We start from the raw sequence: 21,362 nt of genomic DNA, 5'->3' as shown, positions 1-21,362 counted from the left end.
CATAGGTGAGGAGAACCTGTGCCTAATTAACCTCTCTTTATATCTTTGTGTTTCAGTAGACACTTGCAGGTGAGCTTGTGGTCTGAAGCAGAACGTATGAATTTTCGCCTGGCAATGAAGTCAACCAGAACAAGCTAAGGCTATCGATCTTATCTCCAACAGGGGGGCATTTATTTATAGAGGCTGTGGACGCATGCCTAAAAGAAGAACCATGGATTTCAGCACTGGTGGTGCTGTATCTGCATCATGTTTTTTTATTTTTTGTGCCAAACACAAAATTTTGCAGAGAAACAAAACAGCAGTGTCTTTACTGCTAATTGAACATTTTTCACATCTAATTTGTAGTTTTGTTAGCCTGTCATGCTGAAAGCTCAGTCCACTTGTACATCTTTGGCTGTCTGTTGTTAACATACTGGTGGTAATAAATTATACTGGAAAGTAATAACTTAATGCCAGTGTTGGGGAAGCTACTTTGAAAGCATAGCTTTGCAAGCTACCAATTACTTCACACTGGAAGTAGTTGAACTACAGCAAAGCTACCCTAGGGAGAAATCTAGTTTGGTTAACTAAAGCTACTTAGAAAAATTTGTTCAAACTACTTTGTAAAAAAAATGATCAAATTGACAATGTACATGTGATATGAAATTATAACAAAATATAATACAAAAAAGTCACATGCCAGCAAAAAATGCCACTCAATTGAGTTTATTGTAAAAAGTGCCCACTTGTTCACAGGTCATACATAAACCAAAAAATAAAATACCACACTATTCATGGGAAAATCCTGCAGCAAGCAGGATTACTCAGTTAGCCAGGTAACTTCTAAAATAGCATGCAACAACTTCTCTGAACATTTGTTAATATATAGCAATAATAATTTATTGCCATGTGTAACAAGTACAATGGAATGCTTACTCCCCATTCGCTCCCGCAGTATAAATTCTAAACATAGATTCTCACAATAAGTAAAAATTAATGTAAACAATAATTACAGTAGAAAGTAACCAAGTAAGAATTATCAATACTATGGCACATTTTTGCACCACCCGCCAAAAATCATTCCTTTCCTTTTATGGCCCAAAATTGTTTGTAGTTTGTAGTTTCAGTAGTTAACTACACAAAAAATGGCAAAAAAGTAATTTAACTACTTGAATCACGATGCAAATATGAATGTAGTTGAACTACCAGCAAGCTACTGCAAAATGTAGTTAAAGTACTAGTTTAATTATATTTAGTTCACTACTCCCCAACACTGCTTAATGTTAACAGGGATGTAATGTAATGCAATGCTAGCAGGTATAAAGACAGACCATTTATTGTCCCCCAAAAGGATCAATGTGCATCTGTAGCCTTCAGATACTGTGTGTGCCTTTAAATCACTATTTTGACTAAAACACAATCCAGCAACATGGAGAGGGAGTAGTTTTACAATGCACTGATAATTTGTGTAAGTTTTAAAATATTATTCCTCTACAAATAACTCATATAGTTGGAGCAGTATTTGAAGGGTTTCATTCCAAATTTTTTACATCATGGTAAAAAAAAAAAAAAAAAAAATCCTTGTAGGACTAAGATGTCAACTACCCCCATTAGTTGTCCCAATAATCAGTAGGGAGGTCGGTTGCTAGTTTGTTGCCCTTCTCTGTGCTTAATAAGGAGAGTATGAGAAAACAACAACAAAAACAATAACAACAACAAAACAGTTACAACATAATTATAAAATTATGTTACAATTATGTTACAACAAAGTGAAACATTGTTTTAAAAATATACAAATAAACCATACAGGTAAGAAACACACAACTGGCCTACCCCCTAAAATATATATATTTTTTACATTCACTCACATTAAATAGGACAGGCTAAAAACAGACCCCACAATGTGCTGCTCCCCCAGTAATTTAAAGTATGTAAGTGCCCTTGCATCCTTCCAAATGATCTGACCTGGTATGAAGTTCTAGCAATTCAATGTGTGATAAACTTTTTATATCACTGAAAGTTGGTTCAAAATTTGCTGGAAAAAAGTTCAAATATCCTTCCAAAGCTATGGATTGATTGCAGTTTTTAAACCAGATGAAATTGGGTTCATTAAATGTAAATAGTAATTATAATAAGATGACATGTCTATTTTTGACTTTTTTTTTTTTAAATAAAAGGATGAGGTAGATGAGAGAATTTCCCTGTTCTTTTCTGCTAATGTCTGGTGATCTGTTAATTTTACTTTCCACTTTGGCAGGCAGCACTCCAGTGTTCAATCAATCCTTCCTACTGAGAAATTACTTTGGTTGACCAGAAAGCTATTTTTATGTCCTGGTTATCATTGACTTCACTGTCCGCCATTAGGCCGGACCTCTGCATAGTTCTTGACCAGCTGGGAGATCCTGATGACTTTGATGTCCGATGGTTGCTGGTCGTAGTCTGACCACAGATACTCTGGGGACAGGACCTTGGTTGGTTTGTTGTATAACAGGTACCTACAAGATGAGCGAGAGAGGGGGGGGGGGGGGGGGGGGGGGGGGGGATATAGATAGATAGATAGAATACAATATAATAATACAATTATGTCACAAAAACTGGAAGATAGAGAAAAAGACAAATAGAAAAGAATGACAAAAGAAATGACCATTTGGACTCTAAATAGAGAGAAAATGAGAAGGATCTGAGTAAGAATAGCCACTCAAAGAACTGACTAGACGAAACAACAAAGAAAGAAAGATACAAAGAAATGTGGGTCAGACAAGCTTTAAACATGAGGGAATGAATTGTCAGACTTACTTGTTAAGATGACTTTCTTCCTGCCACACAGCCTCGATCTTGTTCTTGGCGTCCACCTCTGACTGGTCATAACAGTACCTGAGGAACGACAAGAGGTGGAAGGAGCTCTCAAACATTTACTCACTGAGAAGGATTGCATTCAATTTTACTTAGTCTGGCTAATGTTAGGCCACTAGGCTAAGCTTTGCCCACAGCAAAGTAGTAGTATTGCAACTACTACTAGTAATAGTAGTAACAGTAATGGTGGTTGTAGTAGTTGCAGCAGCAGCAGTTAATAGTGGTAGTAGAAATACTAGTAGTAGTTGATCCAGTACTGGCAGTAGTAACAGCAGCCTAGTATAAGTAGTAGTAGTAGTAGTAATAATAGAAGCACACACAACAGTGTTTCATCAGCACCACCACAAATGAACAGCGACCAATAAAACAAAGATCTATGGACAAGTGATAGCTTGATAGATTTTTTAAATATACAATATACAAAACCTAATGTATAGCCTAATGTAGGTTTTTGAAGACAGTGATTTGTACATGCCCACCATGTCGTCAGCCCTTTCTCTCTCTCTCATCTTTACAGTCTCTCTCCATCACTGTCCATCACATCAGAAACACAACAAACTTCTCTTAAGAGAGAGGATTTTTTTTGTTACCTGACTAGTTTGTACATGTCCTCCAGGAATCCACCCCAGACTGCTGCAGTGTAGTAGTAGTCTCCTTCACCAGTGGGGATGTAGGCCTTGGACTCACGCCGGCGCTCGTAAGGAAAGGCATCCCTGTTGGTGTTCTGAGACGGAGTAAAAATAGTGAAACAAAACCTCAAATATTGGCAGTGTTAGTGCCATGTTTTACTAAACAATCACAAAATCACAAAAACAAAAAAATCGAACAAAAAAAAAATCTAAAACTATTCAATAAAAAGTATATATATCATATCAGCTCTATCAAAAGCATCAATATCACGGACATAGAGATCAAAACCATAATGTTATCAAAAACATAAAATATGAACATTTATGAACACAACACACAATTTATGAAAACAAGATCCTGTAGTGGCCGTAATAATAATAATAATTAGGATAAGAAGAAGAAGAAGGAGATGAAGAAGAAGAAGAAGAAGAAGAAGAAGAAGAAGAAAGAATGTAGGAGAGGTAGAAGAGACAATAACATATCTATACTTTCATTAACTTAAGTATGAATATTATAGGAGGAGGAGTAAAACCTTGTAGTAGCCACGGTGAAGCACAGCGGACAGACGGCTAAGAGACTCGGCTCCGAAACGGTTGTGGAAGACGCTGTCAATGTCCATCATGAAGAGATAGTCTGCTTCGTGACGGATCTGAGAACAGGACAGATGAGATGTGAGAACACAGAAGTTGAATAGAAGTTCAATTCAAGTTCTGTGTGTGAGACTAAATCTGTCTATTTGCAGGAACTCCACAAATTAAACAGGATTTAAACTATTGTTAGATGCAACAGACTAGATGCAAATGAACACAGAATTACCTTAATTCCCTATCCACATATTTATTTGAGATGGATTAGAAACAACAGAATCAGAAGTTTTCAACAGAATGACAGATGTGTTTGTTATGAAAACATTATCATAATCATTGTTGAGTGAATGATGCTCACATCTTTTATTTTATTATCCCTGTGAAGAAAATGGAAATATTTTACATGAACTCACATTCACAATACTAAAAACAGATGCATAAAAGCTACATTACTAGTAACATTACAACGTCTTGAGCTGGGAAATTGGCAGAACTGATATCCTGGCATTTCCACACCAGCTGCTGTTCACACATGACGGCATGCCGTCACATTTACGGAACAGGCTGCGTGTGTGAAAGGGGCTAAAGTATAACGGAAATGTTGATTGACGGGTATGCAGACCCATGTATGATTTTTTTCTTTGTTTCTTTTGTATCATGAAAGGTTAAATTTAGAAAACAAAATCCATTCACGGCCACTCTTGCAATAGATGCATACAGCATTTAAATCAAACTAAACATCATGTAAGGGCAAAAGAAATAAATCTTCATTTTCTGGCCCGTTTAAAGGCAAAGACAAATCCCTGATGTGAATCATATGTCAGTGTCATGTGTGTTCTTGTGTAAGACCGTTTGGCTGGGCCGGATTATCCATATATGGCATCGGGCGAGTGCCCGGGGGCACCAGCCAATTTGCCTTGTTGGGGGGGCACCACAGCATTCAAACCACAATTATACTTTTAAAAGTTTTGTCATATTTTCTTTATATATTACTCTGGCGGGAATGCATACATGGCCAAAATTAACCTTTTATACTAAAAAGAATATAAGAATAAGATAAGATATAAAGAGAAAGAATTGTGATTGGTGTGTAGGTGCCCCCCCCCCCCCCCCCCGCCCCCGCCTCCCCATCACATTTGAATTTGTCCAGTTCAAGCATTTTGTGTGGGAAGAGAAAAAACGTTCACCGGAGGAGCTGCTGCAAAAAAGTAGGCTGAAAACTACTTTCCCAAGTGTGTTCACCGCAGTCAGGCTTTTCTTAACCCTGCCTGTTACTAACTGTAAGGGTGAGAGACCTTTTCACAACTTACAGTTTTTCTTGATTGCCAAGACACATTTCTTGAAATTATGCTCCATTTCCCAAAACTCTAAACACAAATGCATAACTGCACACTCATCTTCACAAACTTCAAACTTCCATGTCAAAACCAAACTCTCCACTCAAAACCATGTAATCTTACATCTAAACTTTGCCTTCAGACATCACACAAAAGCCATCAAATACACATACACTACAAAATAGCCATTACACACTGGTGAGATCAATTCAAAACACTACCGTAAAAACCTGTTACTGCAATGAATAATGGCACATGATTTTCCCCCAGAACAACCTCTTTACATGATGAACACAATATAGAGACACAACACATGTATACATTTTCAAAATTTTTACAGTAATTCCTCAATGTACTGTAGTAAAATAAACTGAAATTGAGTGAAAAAGTAAATGTACTGTAAAAATATGCAACTGATAAAGAACGTAGAATACAGTAAAATAATTTCCATGTATTTACCAATATAAAGCAATGAAAAAAAAACCAGTTTGTACATAAAGAAAGAAATCACATTTATTCTGCCTCAGCATCCCGTCTCTGGTCTGGGTCAGGCCAGAGATTCTCATCAACATCACATCACAAAACAAGTGAACTGACCCATGGCTCTTTTATCTATCTATCCTGAGGTTCTGATTGGTGTGTGAACAATTTTGACTCTTAGTGTTTGCACCTGGGGAATTGTGTGTTAATTGGGTTCGAGCTGTGATGACTTGAGTTAATGATATTGAATGTCAGTGCTTTCTAAATGAGCACATGGTGTAGCCAGTGATATATGAAGGGATTTGTGTGTAGAGTTTTTCACAAAAAGTTAAACAAATCTGAATCATGTGTGGAAACAGGGGAATAGTGTTTATAGTTTTGGGAAATGGGTCTGTCTTTTGGTAGATGGCGTCATGGTTTGGGATGTTTAGTTAATAGGCCCAGTTATAGTGTGTAAGCGATTGAGAAAAACTGTAAAAGAGTGAAGAACGAATTGCACAGTTTGTGATGCTTATAACAACCATAATTTCTAATAGCCTACGCATTGCAATACATTCAGGGATGGACTGGCCATTGGGACTACCGGGAGAATTCCCGGCCACATTACAGTTTTTTACGATTGCTAGCAACCTTTTATCAGTTCTGTAGTCACATTTTCATAACTCTTAACACAGTTAGCACAACATCGGTCTGTTGCGGGCCATACCATTAACACATTTCTTGTTCCTTTGACACAAAATGCATTCAGTGAACACATTTTAAAAACTCTTGAATTTCTTTTACACACAAGCTCAACCAAGACCAAAATTATGGATTTTTACTGCCAAATTTACAAATGCTTTCACACTGTATGTCAGAACAGATAACCTCATGTTCTAAACCTAACTTATAGGCTAAAGTTGAAGTGAACAGCAGTTCACATTGTATATTGAAACACAAATATATGTCCTATATATTTTTTTTTATTGCTATTGAGAAACAGCTGATTGAAGTTATGCAAATAGACCCATCACAGCTGAACACTGCCAGGGGTGGATAAGGCACGCCAAAAGATACTTCCCAAGGTGCATAGCCAGAGAAAATATAAGGAGTGATGTGGACAAGAACATGTGGCCAAATGCAGAAGACCGGGTAGATTAGAAAAGGACTGTGTATTTTATTTTTTTTCTTCTGTGCCTTTTTCTGTTTGTATATTTTATTTTTACACAACTGTAACCAGCAGCTATATTGCAGATTTTTGTTGATCTCTTGCAGTAATTTCCTATTGCAAATAAAGCCATTACTGTAGCAATTCTGTCACTTATTCCTTTTTCATATACTGTACATTCTATAAAGTAAAGATGAGTCAATCACTTTTGATATAGAATTTTTGCAAAAAAGAAGACAAAAAATGCGTACATTTACTACACTCAACAAAAGAAAAATGTAGAGTGACTTCAAAAGAAACTGCAGTGTGAAAAACAATTGACTATCAATATACTGTCTATTGTATAAGGGTAGAACTGACATATGTAAAGTAATGCATGTTCTGTAATACCATCTGCTGTTAGTATTTTGTATGTCATTGTGCTGTGATTGACTAAATGTTCCTGTTGGAAGAAAACATGTGCTAGTGTTTTGAAAGAATTATTTGATTTTGAGACATGTTTGCAGTGTTTTGGTAGAGTTAGTGTATTTTGACAAAGTATTCTTGCATTTTGAAAATTAGTGTTGGTGTTTAGTTTATAATATGTGATTTTGAGCATAAAATTAACTGTTTTGCCAACTGTGTGTTGTAGGTGAGTTGGTGTGTGAAGAGTTTAGAAAAAGTATTATAAGTATTGAAAAATGCTTGCTAGCGATCGTAAAAAACTGTAAACAAACTCACATCAAATGACAGGCACAGTTTAATCTGAGCCGCGGAGCTGACAGGTTGTGTTGTGAAATCACCAGCAAGGATGGTTGGTGTCCGGCCGATTGCGGTGGGCTGGTCTGGACAAAAGTCCCAGTCCATCCCTGAATACACTGTCTCAATGTGCTGCTCCTTTCACCTTCTGCAAGTGATTGCTACAGTTGAGCTTGCCTTATTTGGTGGTATGTGGGGCCTTGTCTGTGGTGCTGAAGTTGCATTAGATGTCTGTGTAATGATTTTTTTTTCTTTTTTGTTTTATGATTTTTTTAGTCATGCTCTGTAATGGTTTGGCATTTAGTCTTCATTCAGGCCTTTGAAAATTTATGGTGGAAACAATGATTTTTAGCATGATGTCTTTGATGTGAGTTGCATTCAAATTTGATACAGTATAGCTTTGTGTGCCTAAAATGACATTTGTAGGTCAATCTATGGTGTAAAGTAATTTGTTGGTTAGTACATTGTCTTACATTTGTCTGTAGTATGTGTGTTGAGCCTGTGTAGTTTAAGTTAATGTAAATTTATGATCTTTATTGTATTTATTAAATTTCACTTTTTTGCGTGTAAAGTGGAAGGAGGGGGGCACTTCAAGTGAGGCCACCCTAGGGCACCACACTGTGTTAATCCGGGCCTGCCGTTTGGTAATGCCCTTCATGGATACAATGGAGTGTTGTTGGAGTCACTCACTACATTCAAATACCATCAATGCCCATGTTCCATTAAAGCTGCCTGATACAACATCTATTGTATCTATTGTACATTCAGGGAGTGACCAAGAAGCAATCACATTCCATGATGCATGGATAATGCCTTCAGAAAGTATTCAACCCCCACTTAGCCACAGTCAGTTTCATGGCAACTCACAAAAATATAAAATGGGGATTCACAAAACCTTCTTAAGACAAAAAATCTTCCCAAGTGCCACTTTTTTCTTAACTTTAGTCTTAAGAAAAAAAAATAGGAAAAATTATTTTCTCAAAAACATTTCTTACATATTTTCTTAAGTTTCTTCTTATGTTTCTTCCTAAGAAGAAACATACGAGTAAATGGTATTCTTGAAATGTTCTCAAATTTGTTCTTGATTTTTTTCTTAACTTTTAGACAACCTTCACCTATCTTAAAGTTCCTTCAGTGAAAAGGTAAGCCTCTAATTTCATACATTTAACCATGTGAGACCCCTACTTAGATTTTGTGTGCATTTTAAATTTCTCCTTGCTATTTGGAACTAGTAGCACCTGATAACTATGGAAACTAAGCAATGTCTTTGAACAGTAAGTAGTTTCTGAAAAAAATGATGTCCTCACATGAGGACAATGTGTTTACATTGTAACATTAAATGTAACATTTTAATATCACCTTCTATTGCATAGCACAATAAAGTACTGTAAAGTCAGTATGTATACAATTATTTACTTCAATGTAATAACCTTGCAGTGCAAAAACATAAACAACAAATAAAAACAATGTAGACAAATTTTATTGCATGCAACATTACTGTTCTATCTATATTTACAAACAACACACTTGCAAAGTGTTACTTTCAGCCCAGTTTTCCCTCACTTCTCCCCACCCTGTGGATGAATTTCATGGGAATGTAGTCCCACTGTCCTCACACAAGTACTGCGTGTTTAACGGTGTTCTGGCTCAAAACGATCACTAAAAAATGTCAAATTAGCATGTCATACCAAACTACAAATGTTGTTAATTGTATATAAATAAATTGAAACGTCAAAGTTTTTTAATCTTGTTTGCTTTTGTTTGCGCTGAGCCGGTAAATCAATGGTGATCAACGCCATCTTGTTAACAACCCCTTCTACAGATGGTGCTTTTGATACCACAGCTAAAACTGTCCACATTTCAGTACAACAGGTCTCAGTCAACAGAAATGACGAATGACAGAATGGATTCCCTTATACTTCCCCATCAATAGACAATATAGGCTTGCTAGACCAGCAATCATGTTCCTCAATGGTAGTGAGCCATTAACCATTATTAATTCAGGGCCTATTTTGAGAAGTTTGTAAGTAGGAAAATTAAAGAAATTCGTAAGAAATGAGACTGTTACTAAGAAAATATTGAGGAATTGCACTCAAGAGCCTTCTTTAGAACTTTCTAAAATTTCTTCTCATGTCATTTTTTAAGAGATATCTTATGAACACATTTGTGAATCCCCTGAGCCCCTCCATCGTCCATCAGTGTCATCACGAAAATAGAGCCGAGCCCTATGTGCTACTCAGCCTCTGTGGCTTGCTGGAGTTATAGATAGGAGGCAGTTGGAGCATTGAAAACACAATCTATAGTTGAACCGAGTGAGACCCATGGTGAGACCACAAAACTTTGACTTACACTTCAGTGAACTCTGAGTTTGTGGTAAACAGGAAGTCACATAGAGATCTGATGGGGGAGAGATAGAGCTGTATAAAAGATAGTGTCTCTGTTTCATGTTTTTCGGCCATGTTTTTCAGCCAAACACATATTAGACTTTTCAGTGGCAGGACTGTTCTTCAGTCAGTTTTTTCTGTTGTAAGAGCTTCTACGACAGCTAGCAAATAAAATTGGCTGGTGAAATTCCGAAAGCATTAGCCACAGTAAGTGGTAAGTTCATAAAACCATTAGTTTCATGTTGGTGTCCAGTATTACTTCCTACCTGTTTGTCGATGGTGATGGCGGCCCATTTCATCCTGCCAAGCACCACATCCTGCCAGCGGCTGGCACTGGGGACATTGACGACTGAGATCTTCCGGCCCTTGCCCAGCGCAATCTGACCAGTCAAATAATAACAATAATAACTAATGAATAACAAATGTCAGAAACAATGACAGAATTACAATAAAATTCAAGTACACTATATAAACATATAAACAACTGAAGTCACACGGAAACAGTGTTTCAATGGTGTCTTGCTTCTGAAAGAGGATGTTGTGGCAGGATACAACGTGCAGAGCGACTCATCAAAGGGTTCAAAGGTTCAAAAATACTTGTAGCAGAAAGTAAAAAATAATTTTGATATAAAAATATGGGAAAACAAAATACAAATTTTGTAAATTTTTTTGGCATTTATTGTTAAACAGGTGTTCGTTATGATATGTCGAACTGGCTAGCAAGTTTTTTTCCATTTCATTGTGACTTTAATGGTAAACTATAGCTATATTGTGTTTATGTTGGGGTTTTTTTCTGTTTAGGCTATGAACCAAGATTTGTGCAAAGCTGCAAGTCTCATCATGTAGCATCTCACAGGAAATTGAGAAATGAAGAGCTTGTCCTTGTAAAACTACTTATATTGCTGTGACTACTACTACTGCTAATAACATTGTTAATGTAGTAATAATAGTATAGTAATAGTCTAATAAGTAGTACCTATCATAATAAAAACCACCCACCTTGGGAACCTGTGCTTCATTGTCTGTGAAGATGTAGTAGGTGACCCTGAAGTCAACCAGGAAGTACTTTTCACCTGTCTCCAGGAAGCCCTTTAAGAAACGGGTGTATCTGGTACAGATCAAGACAAGACAGAAGAGCCTGGTAAATGGATTCTACCAATATGCTCACATAGACAGATAGATGGGCAGACAGACAGGAGAGGAGGGGAGAGGAGAGGAGAGGAGAGGAGAGGAGAGGACAGGAGTGGAGAGGAGAGGAGTGGAGAGGAGAGGAGTGGAGAGGAGTGGAGAGGACAGGAGTGGAGAGGAGAGGAGTGGAGAGGACAGGAGTGGAGAGGAGAGGAGAGGAGTGGAGAGGAGTGGAGAGGAGAGGACAGGAGTGGAGAGGAGAGGAGTGGAGAGGAGTGGAGAGGAGATGAGAGTGGAGGAGAGGAGAGGAGAGGAGAGGGGAGGAGAGGAGAGGAGAGCAGAGCAGAGGAGAGGAGGGGAGAGGAGTGGAGAGGAGAGGGGAGGGGAGGAGAGTGGAGGAGAGGAGAGGAGAGGAGAGGGGAGGAGAGGAGAGGAGAGCAGAGGAGAGGAGGGGAGAGGAGTGGAGAGGAGAGGGGAGGGGAGGAGTGGAGAGGAGATGAGAGTGGAGGAGAGGAGAGGAGAGGGGAGGGGAGGAGAGGAGAGTGGAGGAGAGGGGAGGGGAGGAGAGGAGAGGAGAGGAGAGGGGAGGGGAAGGGAGGGGAGGGGAGGAGAGGAGAGCAGAGCAGTGGAGAGGAGAGGAGAGGAGAGGAGGGGAGAGGAGGGGAGAGGAGAGGAGAGGAGAGGAGAGGAGAGGACAGGAGTGGAGAGGAGTGGAGAGGAGAGGAGAGGAGAGGAGGGGAGAGGAGGGGAGAGGAGAGGACAGGAGTGGAGAGGAGAGGAGAGGAGGAGGAGTGGAGAGGAGAGGAGAGTGGAGGAGAGGAGAGGAGAGGAGAGCAGAGGAGAGGAGGGGAGAGGAGTGGAGAGGAGAGGGGAGGGGAGGAGTGGAGAGGAGAGGGGAGGGGAGGAGAGGAGAGGAGAGGGGAGGAGAAGAGAGGAGAGGAGAGCAGAGCAGAGGAGAGGAGGGGAGAGGAGTGGAGAGGAGAGGGGAGGGGAGGAGTGGAGAGGAGATGAGAGTGGAGGAGAGGAGAGGAGAGGGGAGGGGAGGAGAGGAGAGTGGAGGAGAGGGGAGGGGAGGAGAGGAGAGGAGAGGGGAGGGGAGGAGAGGAGAGGAGAGGGGAGGGGAAGGGAGGGGAGGGGAGGAGAGGAGAGCAGAGCAGAGGAGAGGAGGGGAGAGGAGTGGAGAGGAGAGGGGAGGGGAGGAGTGGAGAGGAGATGAGAGTGGAGGAGAGGAGAGGAGAGGGGAGGGGAGGAGAGGAGAGTGGAGGAGAGGGGAGGGGAGGAGAGGAGATGAGAGTGGAGGAGAGGAGAGGAGAGGGGAGGAGAGGAGAGTGGAGGAGAGGGGAGGGGAGGAGAGGAGAGGAGAGGGGAGGAGAGGAGAGTGGAGGAGAGGGGAGGGGAGGAGAGGAGAGGAGAGGGGAGGGGAGGGGAGGAGAGGAGAGGAGAGGAGTGGAGAGGAGAGTGGAGGAGAGGAGAGGAGGGGAGAGGAGTGGAGGAGAGGAGTGGAGAGGAGAGGAGTGGAGAGGAGAGTGGAGGAGAGGAGAGGAGGGGAGAGGAGTGGAGGAGAGGAGTGGAGAGGAGAGGAGAGGAGAGGGGAGGAGAGGAGAGGAGGGGAGAGGAGAGGATGGGAGAGGAGTGGAGGAGAGGAGAGTGGAGGAGAGGAGAGGAGGGGAGGAGAGGAGAGGAGGAAGTCATGTGTACCTACTTGCCAACAGCAAACACCACTGCAGCGATTCTGGGGTCCATTCTCTTGTAGATCGCGTCTATAACCACTGGATCGAAGGTTCCCTCCCAGACCAGAGGAGCGTTCCAGTTCGTCACTGAGTTCACATCAGTCCGTCTGGAGAGAGGAAAAAGATGTTGATTTCAATCAATACCAATATTTTGGCAAAATCAGCTCTATGTTCAACCTACCATTGTGTAACATGAAGATCAGCAGTAATTTTGCGTCTTTGTGTTCAGTATTTAGTGCGCCGAGATACTACACTACACCACTAAACATATGCAATGTGCTAAAACGTGCACAGTAGCAGACTTAGTAGATACTGGACACACAGGTGGTGGCATACAGGTAAAACTGCTACTAGTCTTCTCATCACACAGTGTTATTTGCATAAAAAATAGTGTACTTCTTTAAATCCATTAATGTTAAAACCCCTATCTGTTTTTTCCACTTAGTTTCTCAGGCTTCAACAAAACACAGAAGTACACAGACACACAGACATATGCACACAAATGGAAGAAACCTTCTGCATTCTGTTCATGAAGAATGACTACCTTCACAAAGGCTTAAAAAGCCTTGCAATAGACTGGCATCCCGCATGTGTAAACAAAGATGGTGCATAATGCAAACATACATACAAATAAAGTCTTTCATGTATTGTCTATAGAGCAGCTCATCTTAACAAAATCACAGTTTTGAGTCTCAGTTCTTTGGATTCTAGCTTGGGGAGAGAGTTTTTTAGTTTCTCAATTATTCATTAGACTGTCGTAGAATAACATATGAATCCTAACCAGCTTAATTCACAAAGGCTTGGCAACAGACTGGTAGCCAGTTCATGGATTGAAGCAGCCTTACCAAAGTGCCATAGCATATCTACTGTGTACTAGTATTTACTAGTATATGACTCTGTGGAAGAAAATTTAACATACATGTAACAGCTTAACTGGTCTCCCTCGGGGAATGCACTGTTTCATGATGAATGGTCACCTCACTGTAACCTTTGGGCCATAACTTACTAGGCCAGAGGTCTCTTGACACAAGTGGCTCCTGGATGTCCCAGACTATCTGTAGATTCTCTAAACTAAGCCATAACATATGATGCTGTAACTCTTTTCTGTGACCTGTTCCCATGTCAGCACATTCTGTGCGTCCTTGGAAGATACATAAAGACCAGCTCAAATCTATTCTCCTTTGAAGAAGTGTATGTAGCCTATGTGCTGTGTGCATCTCTTCCTCTCATGAGACTCCTTTTAATAAATATATACTCAAGTAAGACGAACCTCTGACTCCAGAACTTTTTCCTCAACAGACTCTATATAATACTGATATTTCTCTAGTATTTTTAGTGTTTCTGTAATTGTTTGGTGTCCAGAGTAATCAAATGTCGTTTGTTATTTACCCAGGATAGGTTGAGTATGCTCGCTCCTTTTTAGCAACTCTCTGCTTCACTCACAGTTATATACATTCTGTATCACACTCACAGTTTCTAAAAGAATGACGAGTTGATGTTAACATGGCCATAACCATTGTTTGTTCGCCATGTATTTTTCTGCGGGGTAGGTTGTCGGAGCACGCTTGCTTTCTTCCATCCAGTGCCCTGCTCCATGCTCATACAGCTGAACAGACTCACACCTGACAGCTACTCAACAGTATTGGCATTACAACCACAGCTGTCTTTTGTTTGTCACTGAGCCACTGGAGCAACAGGAGCTGGTTAGGCGCCTTGGTCAAGACCACATCTTGTTAAACTTACTTACTTCTCCTTTTAGTCTCATGTAATCATATCACCATCAGCAGGGGCTGCTAAAATTAAAACTGAAAGCAGTGATACACACCACAACTTTTTGCATCAGTTTGCCTCATCTACACAGTTGGGGAAGTTATTAAAATATCCCATTTGGTAGAATCATCATCGTCAGCCATCTACTGTGCTAGAAAGCACAGGCCTAACCGTTCTAGACTATGAAGAGCACTCACCCAAAGAGGAAGCTATAATCCTTGCTTGTATAAAAAACACCTGACGCATTTAAACAAAAACATATGAGAGGGAGTTTTTTATTGTGGTTGGTGCCTGTGCACTGCGGATCTTGACATGCGGAAGGCCGCACTGTTTGAGTCAAAGTACAAGTTTGTATATTGCGGTTCTAAGCGTGCAGTACTCCCATGGTGTAAAATGTGATGCGCTTGCTAGGATCAGAGCTGTGGAGAGTTTTTATCAAGGCTGTGCTATGAATGCCTCTTCTCTAGAACTAAAGTGATGGTTAAAACAATGTAGCAATATCCGCCAAAAAAAGGCCATGGTGAGATGTATTCAAAAGATCAGCAGACAAAGAATTACAAAGTTACTTTGCAACAGTCGAGGGGCAGGATTTTGGAAATAACATGGCTGCGATTGAAAATGTCATTGCCCAAACATTTTTAATCAATGGCTGTCATTAGGTGGTTGTATATTTTACACATATGAGCTGTACTCTCTGTTTTGGAATAACTTACCCTTGCTGTGTGCTAGGCTGAGGATAATTCAGTCTGAAAAACAAAAGCAAAATATGGCTTTATTGCTGTAATGCCATTGTCTTTATTGAATCATTACTTTGTCAGGTGCTAAAGCGGAAAGGTGGGGTGGGAGGGGGTAATGTGTGTGTGTGTGTGTGTGTTTTTTTTTGGGGGGGGGGTGGGGGGGAGGTGGAACTTGTGTATGTGGAGACAAGTTCTGCCGATGCTATACTACTGGTCTTATAAGGGTCATAGATTATTTAATACCCCTCTAAAAGTGCAGTTGAGATTGTATGAATGTTGTATAGTAGGGAAAGAATGTAGAATTGAATAACAAAAATACATAAAATACTAAACCATATAATACTAAAAATACAGAGTCATAACAAGTATAAATTTATACCTGAAGTTGTACCAACTGTGTCAGTCTTTAAGTCAAAAGAGAAGTGAACTCTCACCCATTTTGCATCTTTAGCTCGCCGATCATCCAGCTGCCATTGTGTGAGCCATCTTTTGTGGTTACATCTTTCATCTTTGGCTTAGGTTTGTTATCACAGTCCTCACAAAAACTTAAAAGGAAAACACACAGTAAACATACCTGGTTTGAACCATGCACTTAAATATAGTCGACACCAGAGCTTGGTTGAATGAAGTCAAATGAGGAATTTAATTTCCTTTAGAATTCATATACTGAAAACCTTTTTGGCATCAGGGTGGGTCCTGCTCCCCACTGTGGTTCCAGGACGTGTTTTAACTCTTAACTATTTTAATGAGTTTATAAAGACACCCAATCGGTATAACCGTAGGCTATAACTGTAACTTTTATAAATATGATTCATAGAGGAACAAATAAATGATTCCTAAAATAAGATCTGGAGAAAGCTTGTACTCTATAATAAGAATGAATGGCTAAAACACTTCCTGGAACTTCCATTGTGTTTGCAGGACCATGGGAGTACCATGGCCTACATTCCAGGCCAACATATAACAATATGCTTTGTCGTTTGTAGAGCATCACATTTCCCCCAGCCAAATGCTATGTTTATCACTTCTACTATCTACTTTTATTCTATTCATAAACTTTCTTGAGCTGCTAACGAGTTAAATTGGCTAGTAAAATCTGAATCTACTGGCCACTGTGGCCTCTTGACTAAAAAAGTTTCATGTCTTGTTTCATGCATTTTAAATGACCTGTCCTCTGTATATCTTTCACAAAACCCAAGCAGAAAGTAGACCTTACCTTAGGGATGTGATGTTATATCCTGAGTAGATGTAGATGCCCCTGTGAAGACACACAGGTAGAGGTTAACCAGAGAATAACCAGCGAAAACTACAGAAGTAGTTACAAGGTTGCCATGTGGGAATGTATAAGGTCAATAATGCAATTTCGTTTTTCATTACCTGCGCTGATGTTATAATATACACTAGTTTTTATTAAACTTGTTGTTATGGTTAAAGCAAAACAAAGGTATGACAGCTTTATTTCAAGCAAAAGGAAACCTTAATTTGATGTAGTCCCTCAAAGTAAAAATTAGGAGGCCAACAATATCAAATTGCAGAGAAGTTGAGGTAAAAAGAAAAAAAAAAGATTGTCAAAAGCTGTTGTGGCTTACTAACAATTCTCTATAGCCACTGTAAAACAGGCAGTTGTATGTTTCTGACTCTTCTTGCTTTCAAAAACTTCACCAATACAATTCCAAACTTGTTGCAAAAGACGTATTTATTTTCCGTCTCCATATACGTGTTGAAAACATCAATAAATAAAACAAACATGACCAAACAAAAAGCAAGCGGTCTGAACTAAGCCCACCTGTTCCCACTTTGTCCTGCCTAAATAGATACACACGTCCCATCCGGTCTATACTGCAGTCGCATACATAAAAATGAGCAGCAGAGGGCAGACTTCTATCTACAAATAATATAACAGTAAGCATTAAGTTGTGAACATATTCATTCATTTCGTCAACATCAATTTTCAAATAATAATTCAATCAAAAATAATAATAATTCTGTAGGCAACCAAAATGGATCTAACAAAAGCCAGCAGTGTCTGTCCATTGTAGCAGATAGCATAGCTTATAAATACGTGTTATTCTCTTTTTCTGATTACCTTATAATAAATGTCAAACATGATATTTCATACAAGTCAACCATGGTTGCCCATCATGAATAATTAAAAGATTTCTGAAGCTGAAGTTGAAATTGGTTCTAAAAGAAAGGTTTTAGACAGTTTTCAAAAATCCAGTGAAAATGAATGGCTGAGCATATGTTCTGTTACAATGGATTGGAAAATATTTATCCAATTGATTAACTTTTCTAAATGCAGCATCCAACTGAAAAAGAGTGTAGGTTGTTCACGCACATAATGTTCAACTGCCCTCTGGTGTTGGACAGTCACGTGTGACGTGACAAACACAAAAACAATTGCTCCAATTTATAAAGGGAGACCAAACACAAAAACTACTTTTCGGGTTGGACTAACATCTACTGGTTAAAAGCTTGGTATTGCATGGCCCACGGCGCGTGTTCAATTCAGTTCAATTCGATGCCTTGAAGCATTGCGACATGGTTATCGCTTATTGGGGCGAACCCCATGAATCCCAACCTTTTCCCTTTTTAATCCATCTTTTCTATACATTACCATCAAATTGGGCTGAGCAAAGTAGATTTAGATAGATAGATGATGGTACCACCACATGGTGCCCAGCCCGTGTGGGCTTACAAGACACAGAGGCGTGGCGTTCAAACAAACAAACAAGAACCAGAAACAAATAATAATCAAAACATATACAAATACAAGTCATACATTCAAATACACAGCTTCTCCATTCTCAGTTTCCATGCTTTCCCAATTGAACTGGCCACGCCAAAAACTTCCTCTCTGAATAACCAACCAACTTAACCTCATCTCTTAAACAGAACAACTCAGGCTTCTTGATTTGCATTTTCTCAAATAAAAGCAGTTTTAGTTCCTCATATAACGTACATTGAAACAAAAAATGAAATTCATCTTCAACAACACCCAGTTCACATACAGTACAAAGTCTCTCCTCCTCATCAATAGAATTGAACCTGCCCACCTCGATTGCCTGAGGGAGGGTACCAGTTCCCAACTGGGCACAAAGTATGCATGCAAGGGCACTTTTTTGTTGTTTTTCCACCCCCACATGGGTAGCTTTGTTTATTTTTATTGTGATGCAGTTGGAAGTAAAAACAGCAGTGAAAACCTCCTAAATTATTTTTTTTCTGCATGAAATTTGATGACTTCTCCTGGAGTGATCTTACAATTAGAAAAAGTGAAACATTTCCCTTTTTTTTATATTTTTATAAAAGCTGTACATTTCATGTCATTTTTGACCCTGCAGTTATTAAATCAATTACAGACTAATTGAAGTATTTATAAATTATTTGTAGTAACTATGAAGCACTCTTTTCATAATGGGGTCATAATGTTATAAAGGTGCTCCAGTACCAGTCCACTTATGATGTGTATTTTACAGTAAAAACGAGTGGTGTACACTGAATAAATACAGTCTCCTGGAATGTTTGGTGGAAAACGCAGTTATTCCCCAAGTTGTTGCTGCGTGACAGGTTGTTTCTTCATGCAAAATAGATTTTGGGTTAAAAATTAAGTGAAGAGTCTTATACTAGCAGGGACAGTGAGAGCGGGTCATTTTTGTCCCGAGGACAAGGGCAGCATAGTCAAGTGGAAAAATCACACTAGTAGCCTGACTGAGAATAGGGGGGTGACCATGACTCAAGATTATAATTTATTGTAACAAAAAGAGGGGAGTTTTCAGTGAGTACATTTCTTTTACATTGATTAAAAATAAGTTTACTTTAGTTGTATTGTTGTCTTTTGTGGGTTCGTCTTGGCGACCTTTTGCCTAAAGGCTGTCGGTTATCCTATTTCCTCTAACGCTACTTAAAAAGCACAAGGTAATAACGTTACCTACCGTTAAAGTTTGTAAGGCAGCAAAGGCCATCTCACGATGTAATGTTTGTAAAAGCACTACTTTTGAATTATTATTCACATTCTCAAAAATACAAAAATAACATAAAATAGTGATGAATAAAAAATGTACTAACAAATGGGTATGTTGTTTTAATTTTCCTCAAATTTCAGTTTAATTTCTTTATTGATGTTTCTACATGTATACTTCCATGCTTTATTTGGTAAACCCTAGTTAACTATCAACCAAGAGCATTATATAGATCAGGGGTTCCCAAAGTTTTTCAGCTTGGGACCCAAAAGATAGATTTGGTGTTTCCCGGGGACCCAAACTCACAAATATACAGTTGCCATGACATCTAAATTAGTAAACTATCAATAAATCCAAAGAACACAAAGAACCATGAATTGACATATATGGAAATGTATTTAATTAATTACAAATTCACATTCACAGCAACATGTACTTTGTTTTATTTATTTATTTATTTATTTACATTTTTCACCCTCTCCTTCCTATTGCCCACCTCTCCCCCATTGCGCGCGCACACACACTATAACTGTAACCGTAACTTACTTTTCCACTGTCAAAACAACACCGTCTCTTGAAGTTCCCTTCTTAGCATTGGAAAAACTCTTTTGACTCGCTTCTTTCTTTTTTTCATGCTTGTTTTATGCTCCTCGCTTTCTCTTGAAGCTCTGTGTCACACAGGCTGGGCACACACAACCCCCCCCCTCCCTCTGCTGAGCACTGCGAAGCCTCTGCCTCTCCCTCTCCCTCTCTCTCTCCCTCTCCCTCTCTCTCTCTCTCTCCCTCTCTCTCTCTCTCTCTCTCTCTCTCTCTCTCTAAAATATAGCATTTTCTGGTTAAACATCAACAGAAATAAAAGTCCTTTCTTGGTTACCCTTGTGACCTGAGTGAAACCACCATGTTTGTAGAAGGTTACCCTTTTTTTTTTTTTTTTTCTCAAATGTAATCACCTTTTTCCTATGGCTGTTTTGTTACCATAACAGTAACAGATTACATGTTCCAAAAACTATGAAAGGTAGCACATCAAGTCAAGGAGGACAAAATACTAACATTTCACTTATTTATTGGCTCACATCACAATAGAAGTAGCATTTGAGCTATACACGTCAGCATTTTTCTATTGTGATGTGAGCCAATAAATAAGTGAAATGTTAGTATTTTTTTCCTCCTTGACATGGAAATTTGAGATGTGCTACCTTTCATAGTTTTTGGAACATGCTCTGGATTTTGGGTTTAGCACTCCACTGAGAATCCCATATTGTTGAAGCGCAACCTCCTTTTCCAATTCAGTAACAGATTCCATTTATGATTTTTTTGGGATCACATTACTGTAATCCAATTATATGTTCAATTTCATTCCACAATCATCAATTTTCAAAGTGTTAAGTATATTCAATAAAAGGAAAGAAAAGTGTAATCTTTCACATTTATTTTCTTTACATTTCAACAGTGTTTGTCTGCACCTAATGAAAAACTGGCAGTTTGGCTCATCTGAAAAATTTGTTTAAGAAATAACACAAACTGAATATTGTAAGTTATTTTGATTAAATGCCTCAACCACACAGAATCTATTATTTTATTAAAATATTCTGTACTGATTTTTGCTGCTGTTTAATGGTTTCAGCTGTTATTCTCTTCATAATAAAAACACTGAAAAACATTATATGAATAAAGCGTATTGCTTTAATTTCTAATATTATTAAATATTAATAGTTAAAAGTCTTACCCCAGGAGGATGAGAAGAAGAGCAGAGATGACAAGAATATTTAGATAAGTCCTGGACACGTAGCGCAACATATTAACGCTCAGTCTAATCTCTTTTATAGATTGCTCAATCCGTACGATCAATTACAATCAATTATATAGAATTATAATAAAAACAGAACTGAACAGAGGAGAGCAG

The 21,362-nt window shown here is 39.0% G+C and overlaps 1 protein-coding gene across 1 annotated transcript; it reads right to left on the bottom strand.

The window, feature by feature from the left end:
- Positions 1 to 1,670: 1,670 nt before the first annotated feature.
- Positions 1,671 to 21,346, bottom strand: LOC139916077 (globoside alpha-1,3-N-acetylgalactosaminyltransferase 1-like). The gene is made up of 11 exons (XM_071904865.2): positions 21,186 to 21,346; positions 16,717 to 16,758; positions 15,935 to 16,045; positions 15,477 to 15,509; positions 12,966 to 13,100; positions 11,135 to 11,243; positions 10,402 to 10,515; positions 3,995 to 4,111; positions 3,423 to 3,556; positions 2,776 to 2,853; positions 1,671 to 2,474 (listed from the first exon to the last, which is right to left on the bottom strand). Exons 1-11 carry the CDS (start codon positions 21,254 to 21,256, stop codon positions 2,327 to 2,329), a joined length of 1,092 nt encoding a protein of 363 aa, XP_071760966.2. The 5' UTR covers positions 21,257 to 21,346; the 3' UTR covers positions 1,671 to 2,326.
- Positions 21,347 to 21,362: the final 16 nt, after the last annotated feature.

The sequence above is a fragment of the Centroberyx gerrardi genome, chromosome 1, assembly GCF_048128805.1.
Source record: "Centroberyx gerrardi isolate f3 chromosome 1, fCenGer3.hap1.cur.20231027, whole genome shotgun sequence".
Classification (NCBI taxonomy): domain Eukaryota; kingdom Metazoa; phylum Chordata; class Actinopteri; order Beryciformes; family Berycidae; genus Centroberyx; species Centroberyx gerrardi.
The sequence above is the reverse complement of the archived record's forward strand: the minus strand, read 5'-3'. Positions and strand labels throughout refer to the sequence as shown.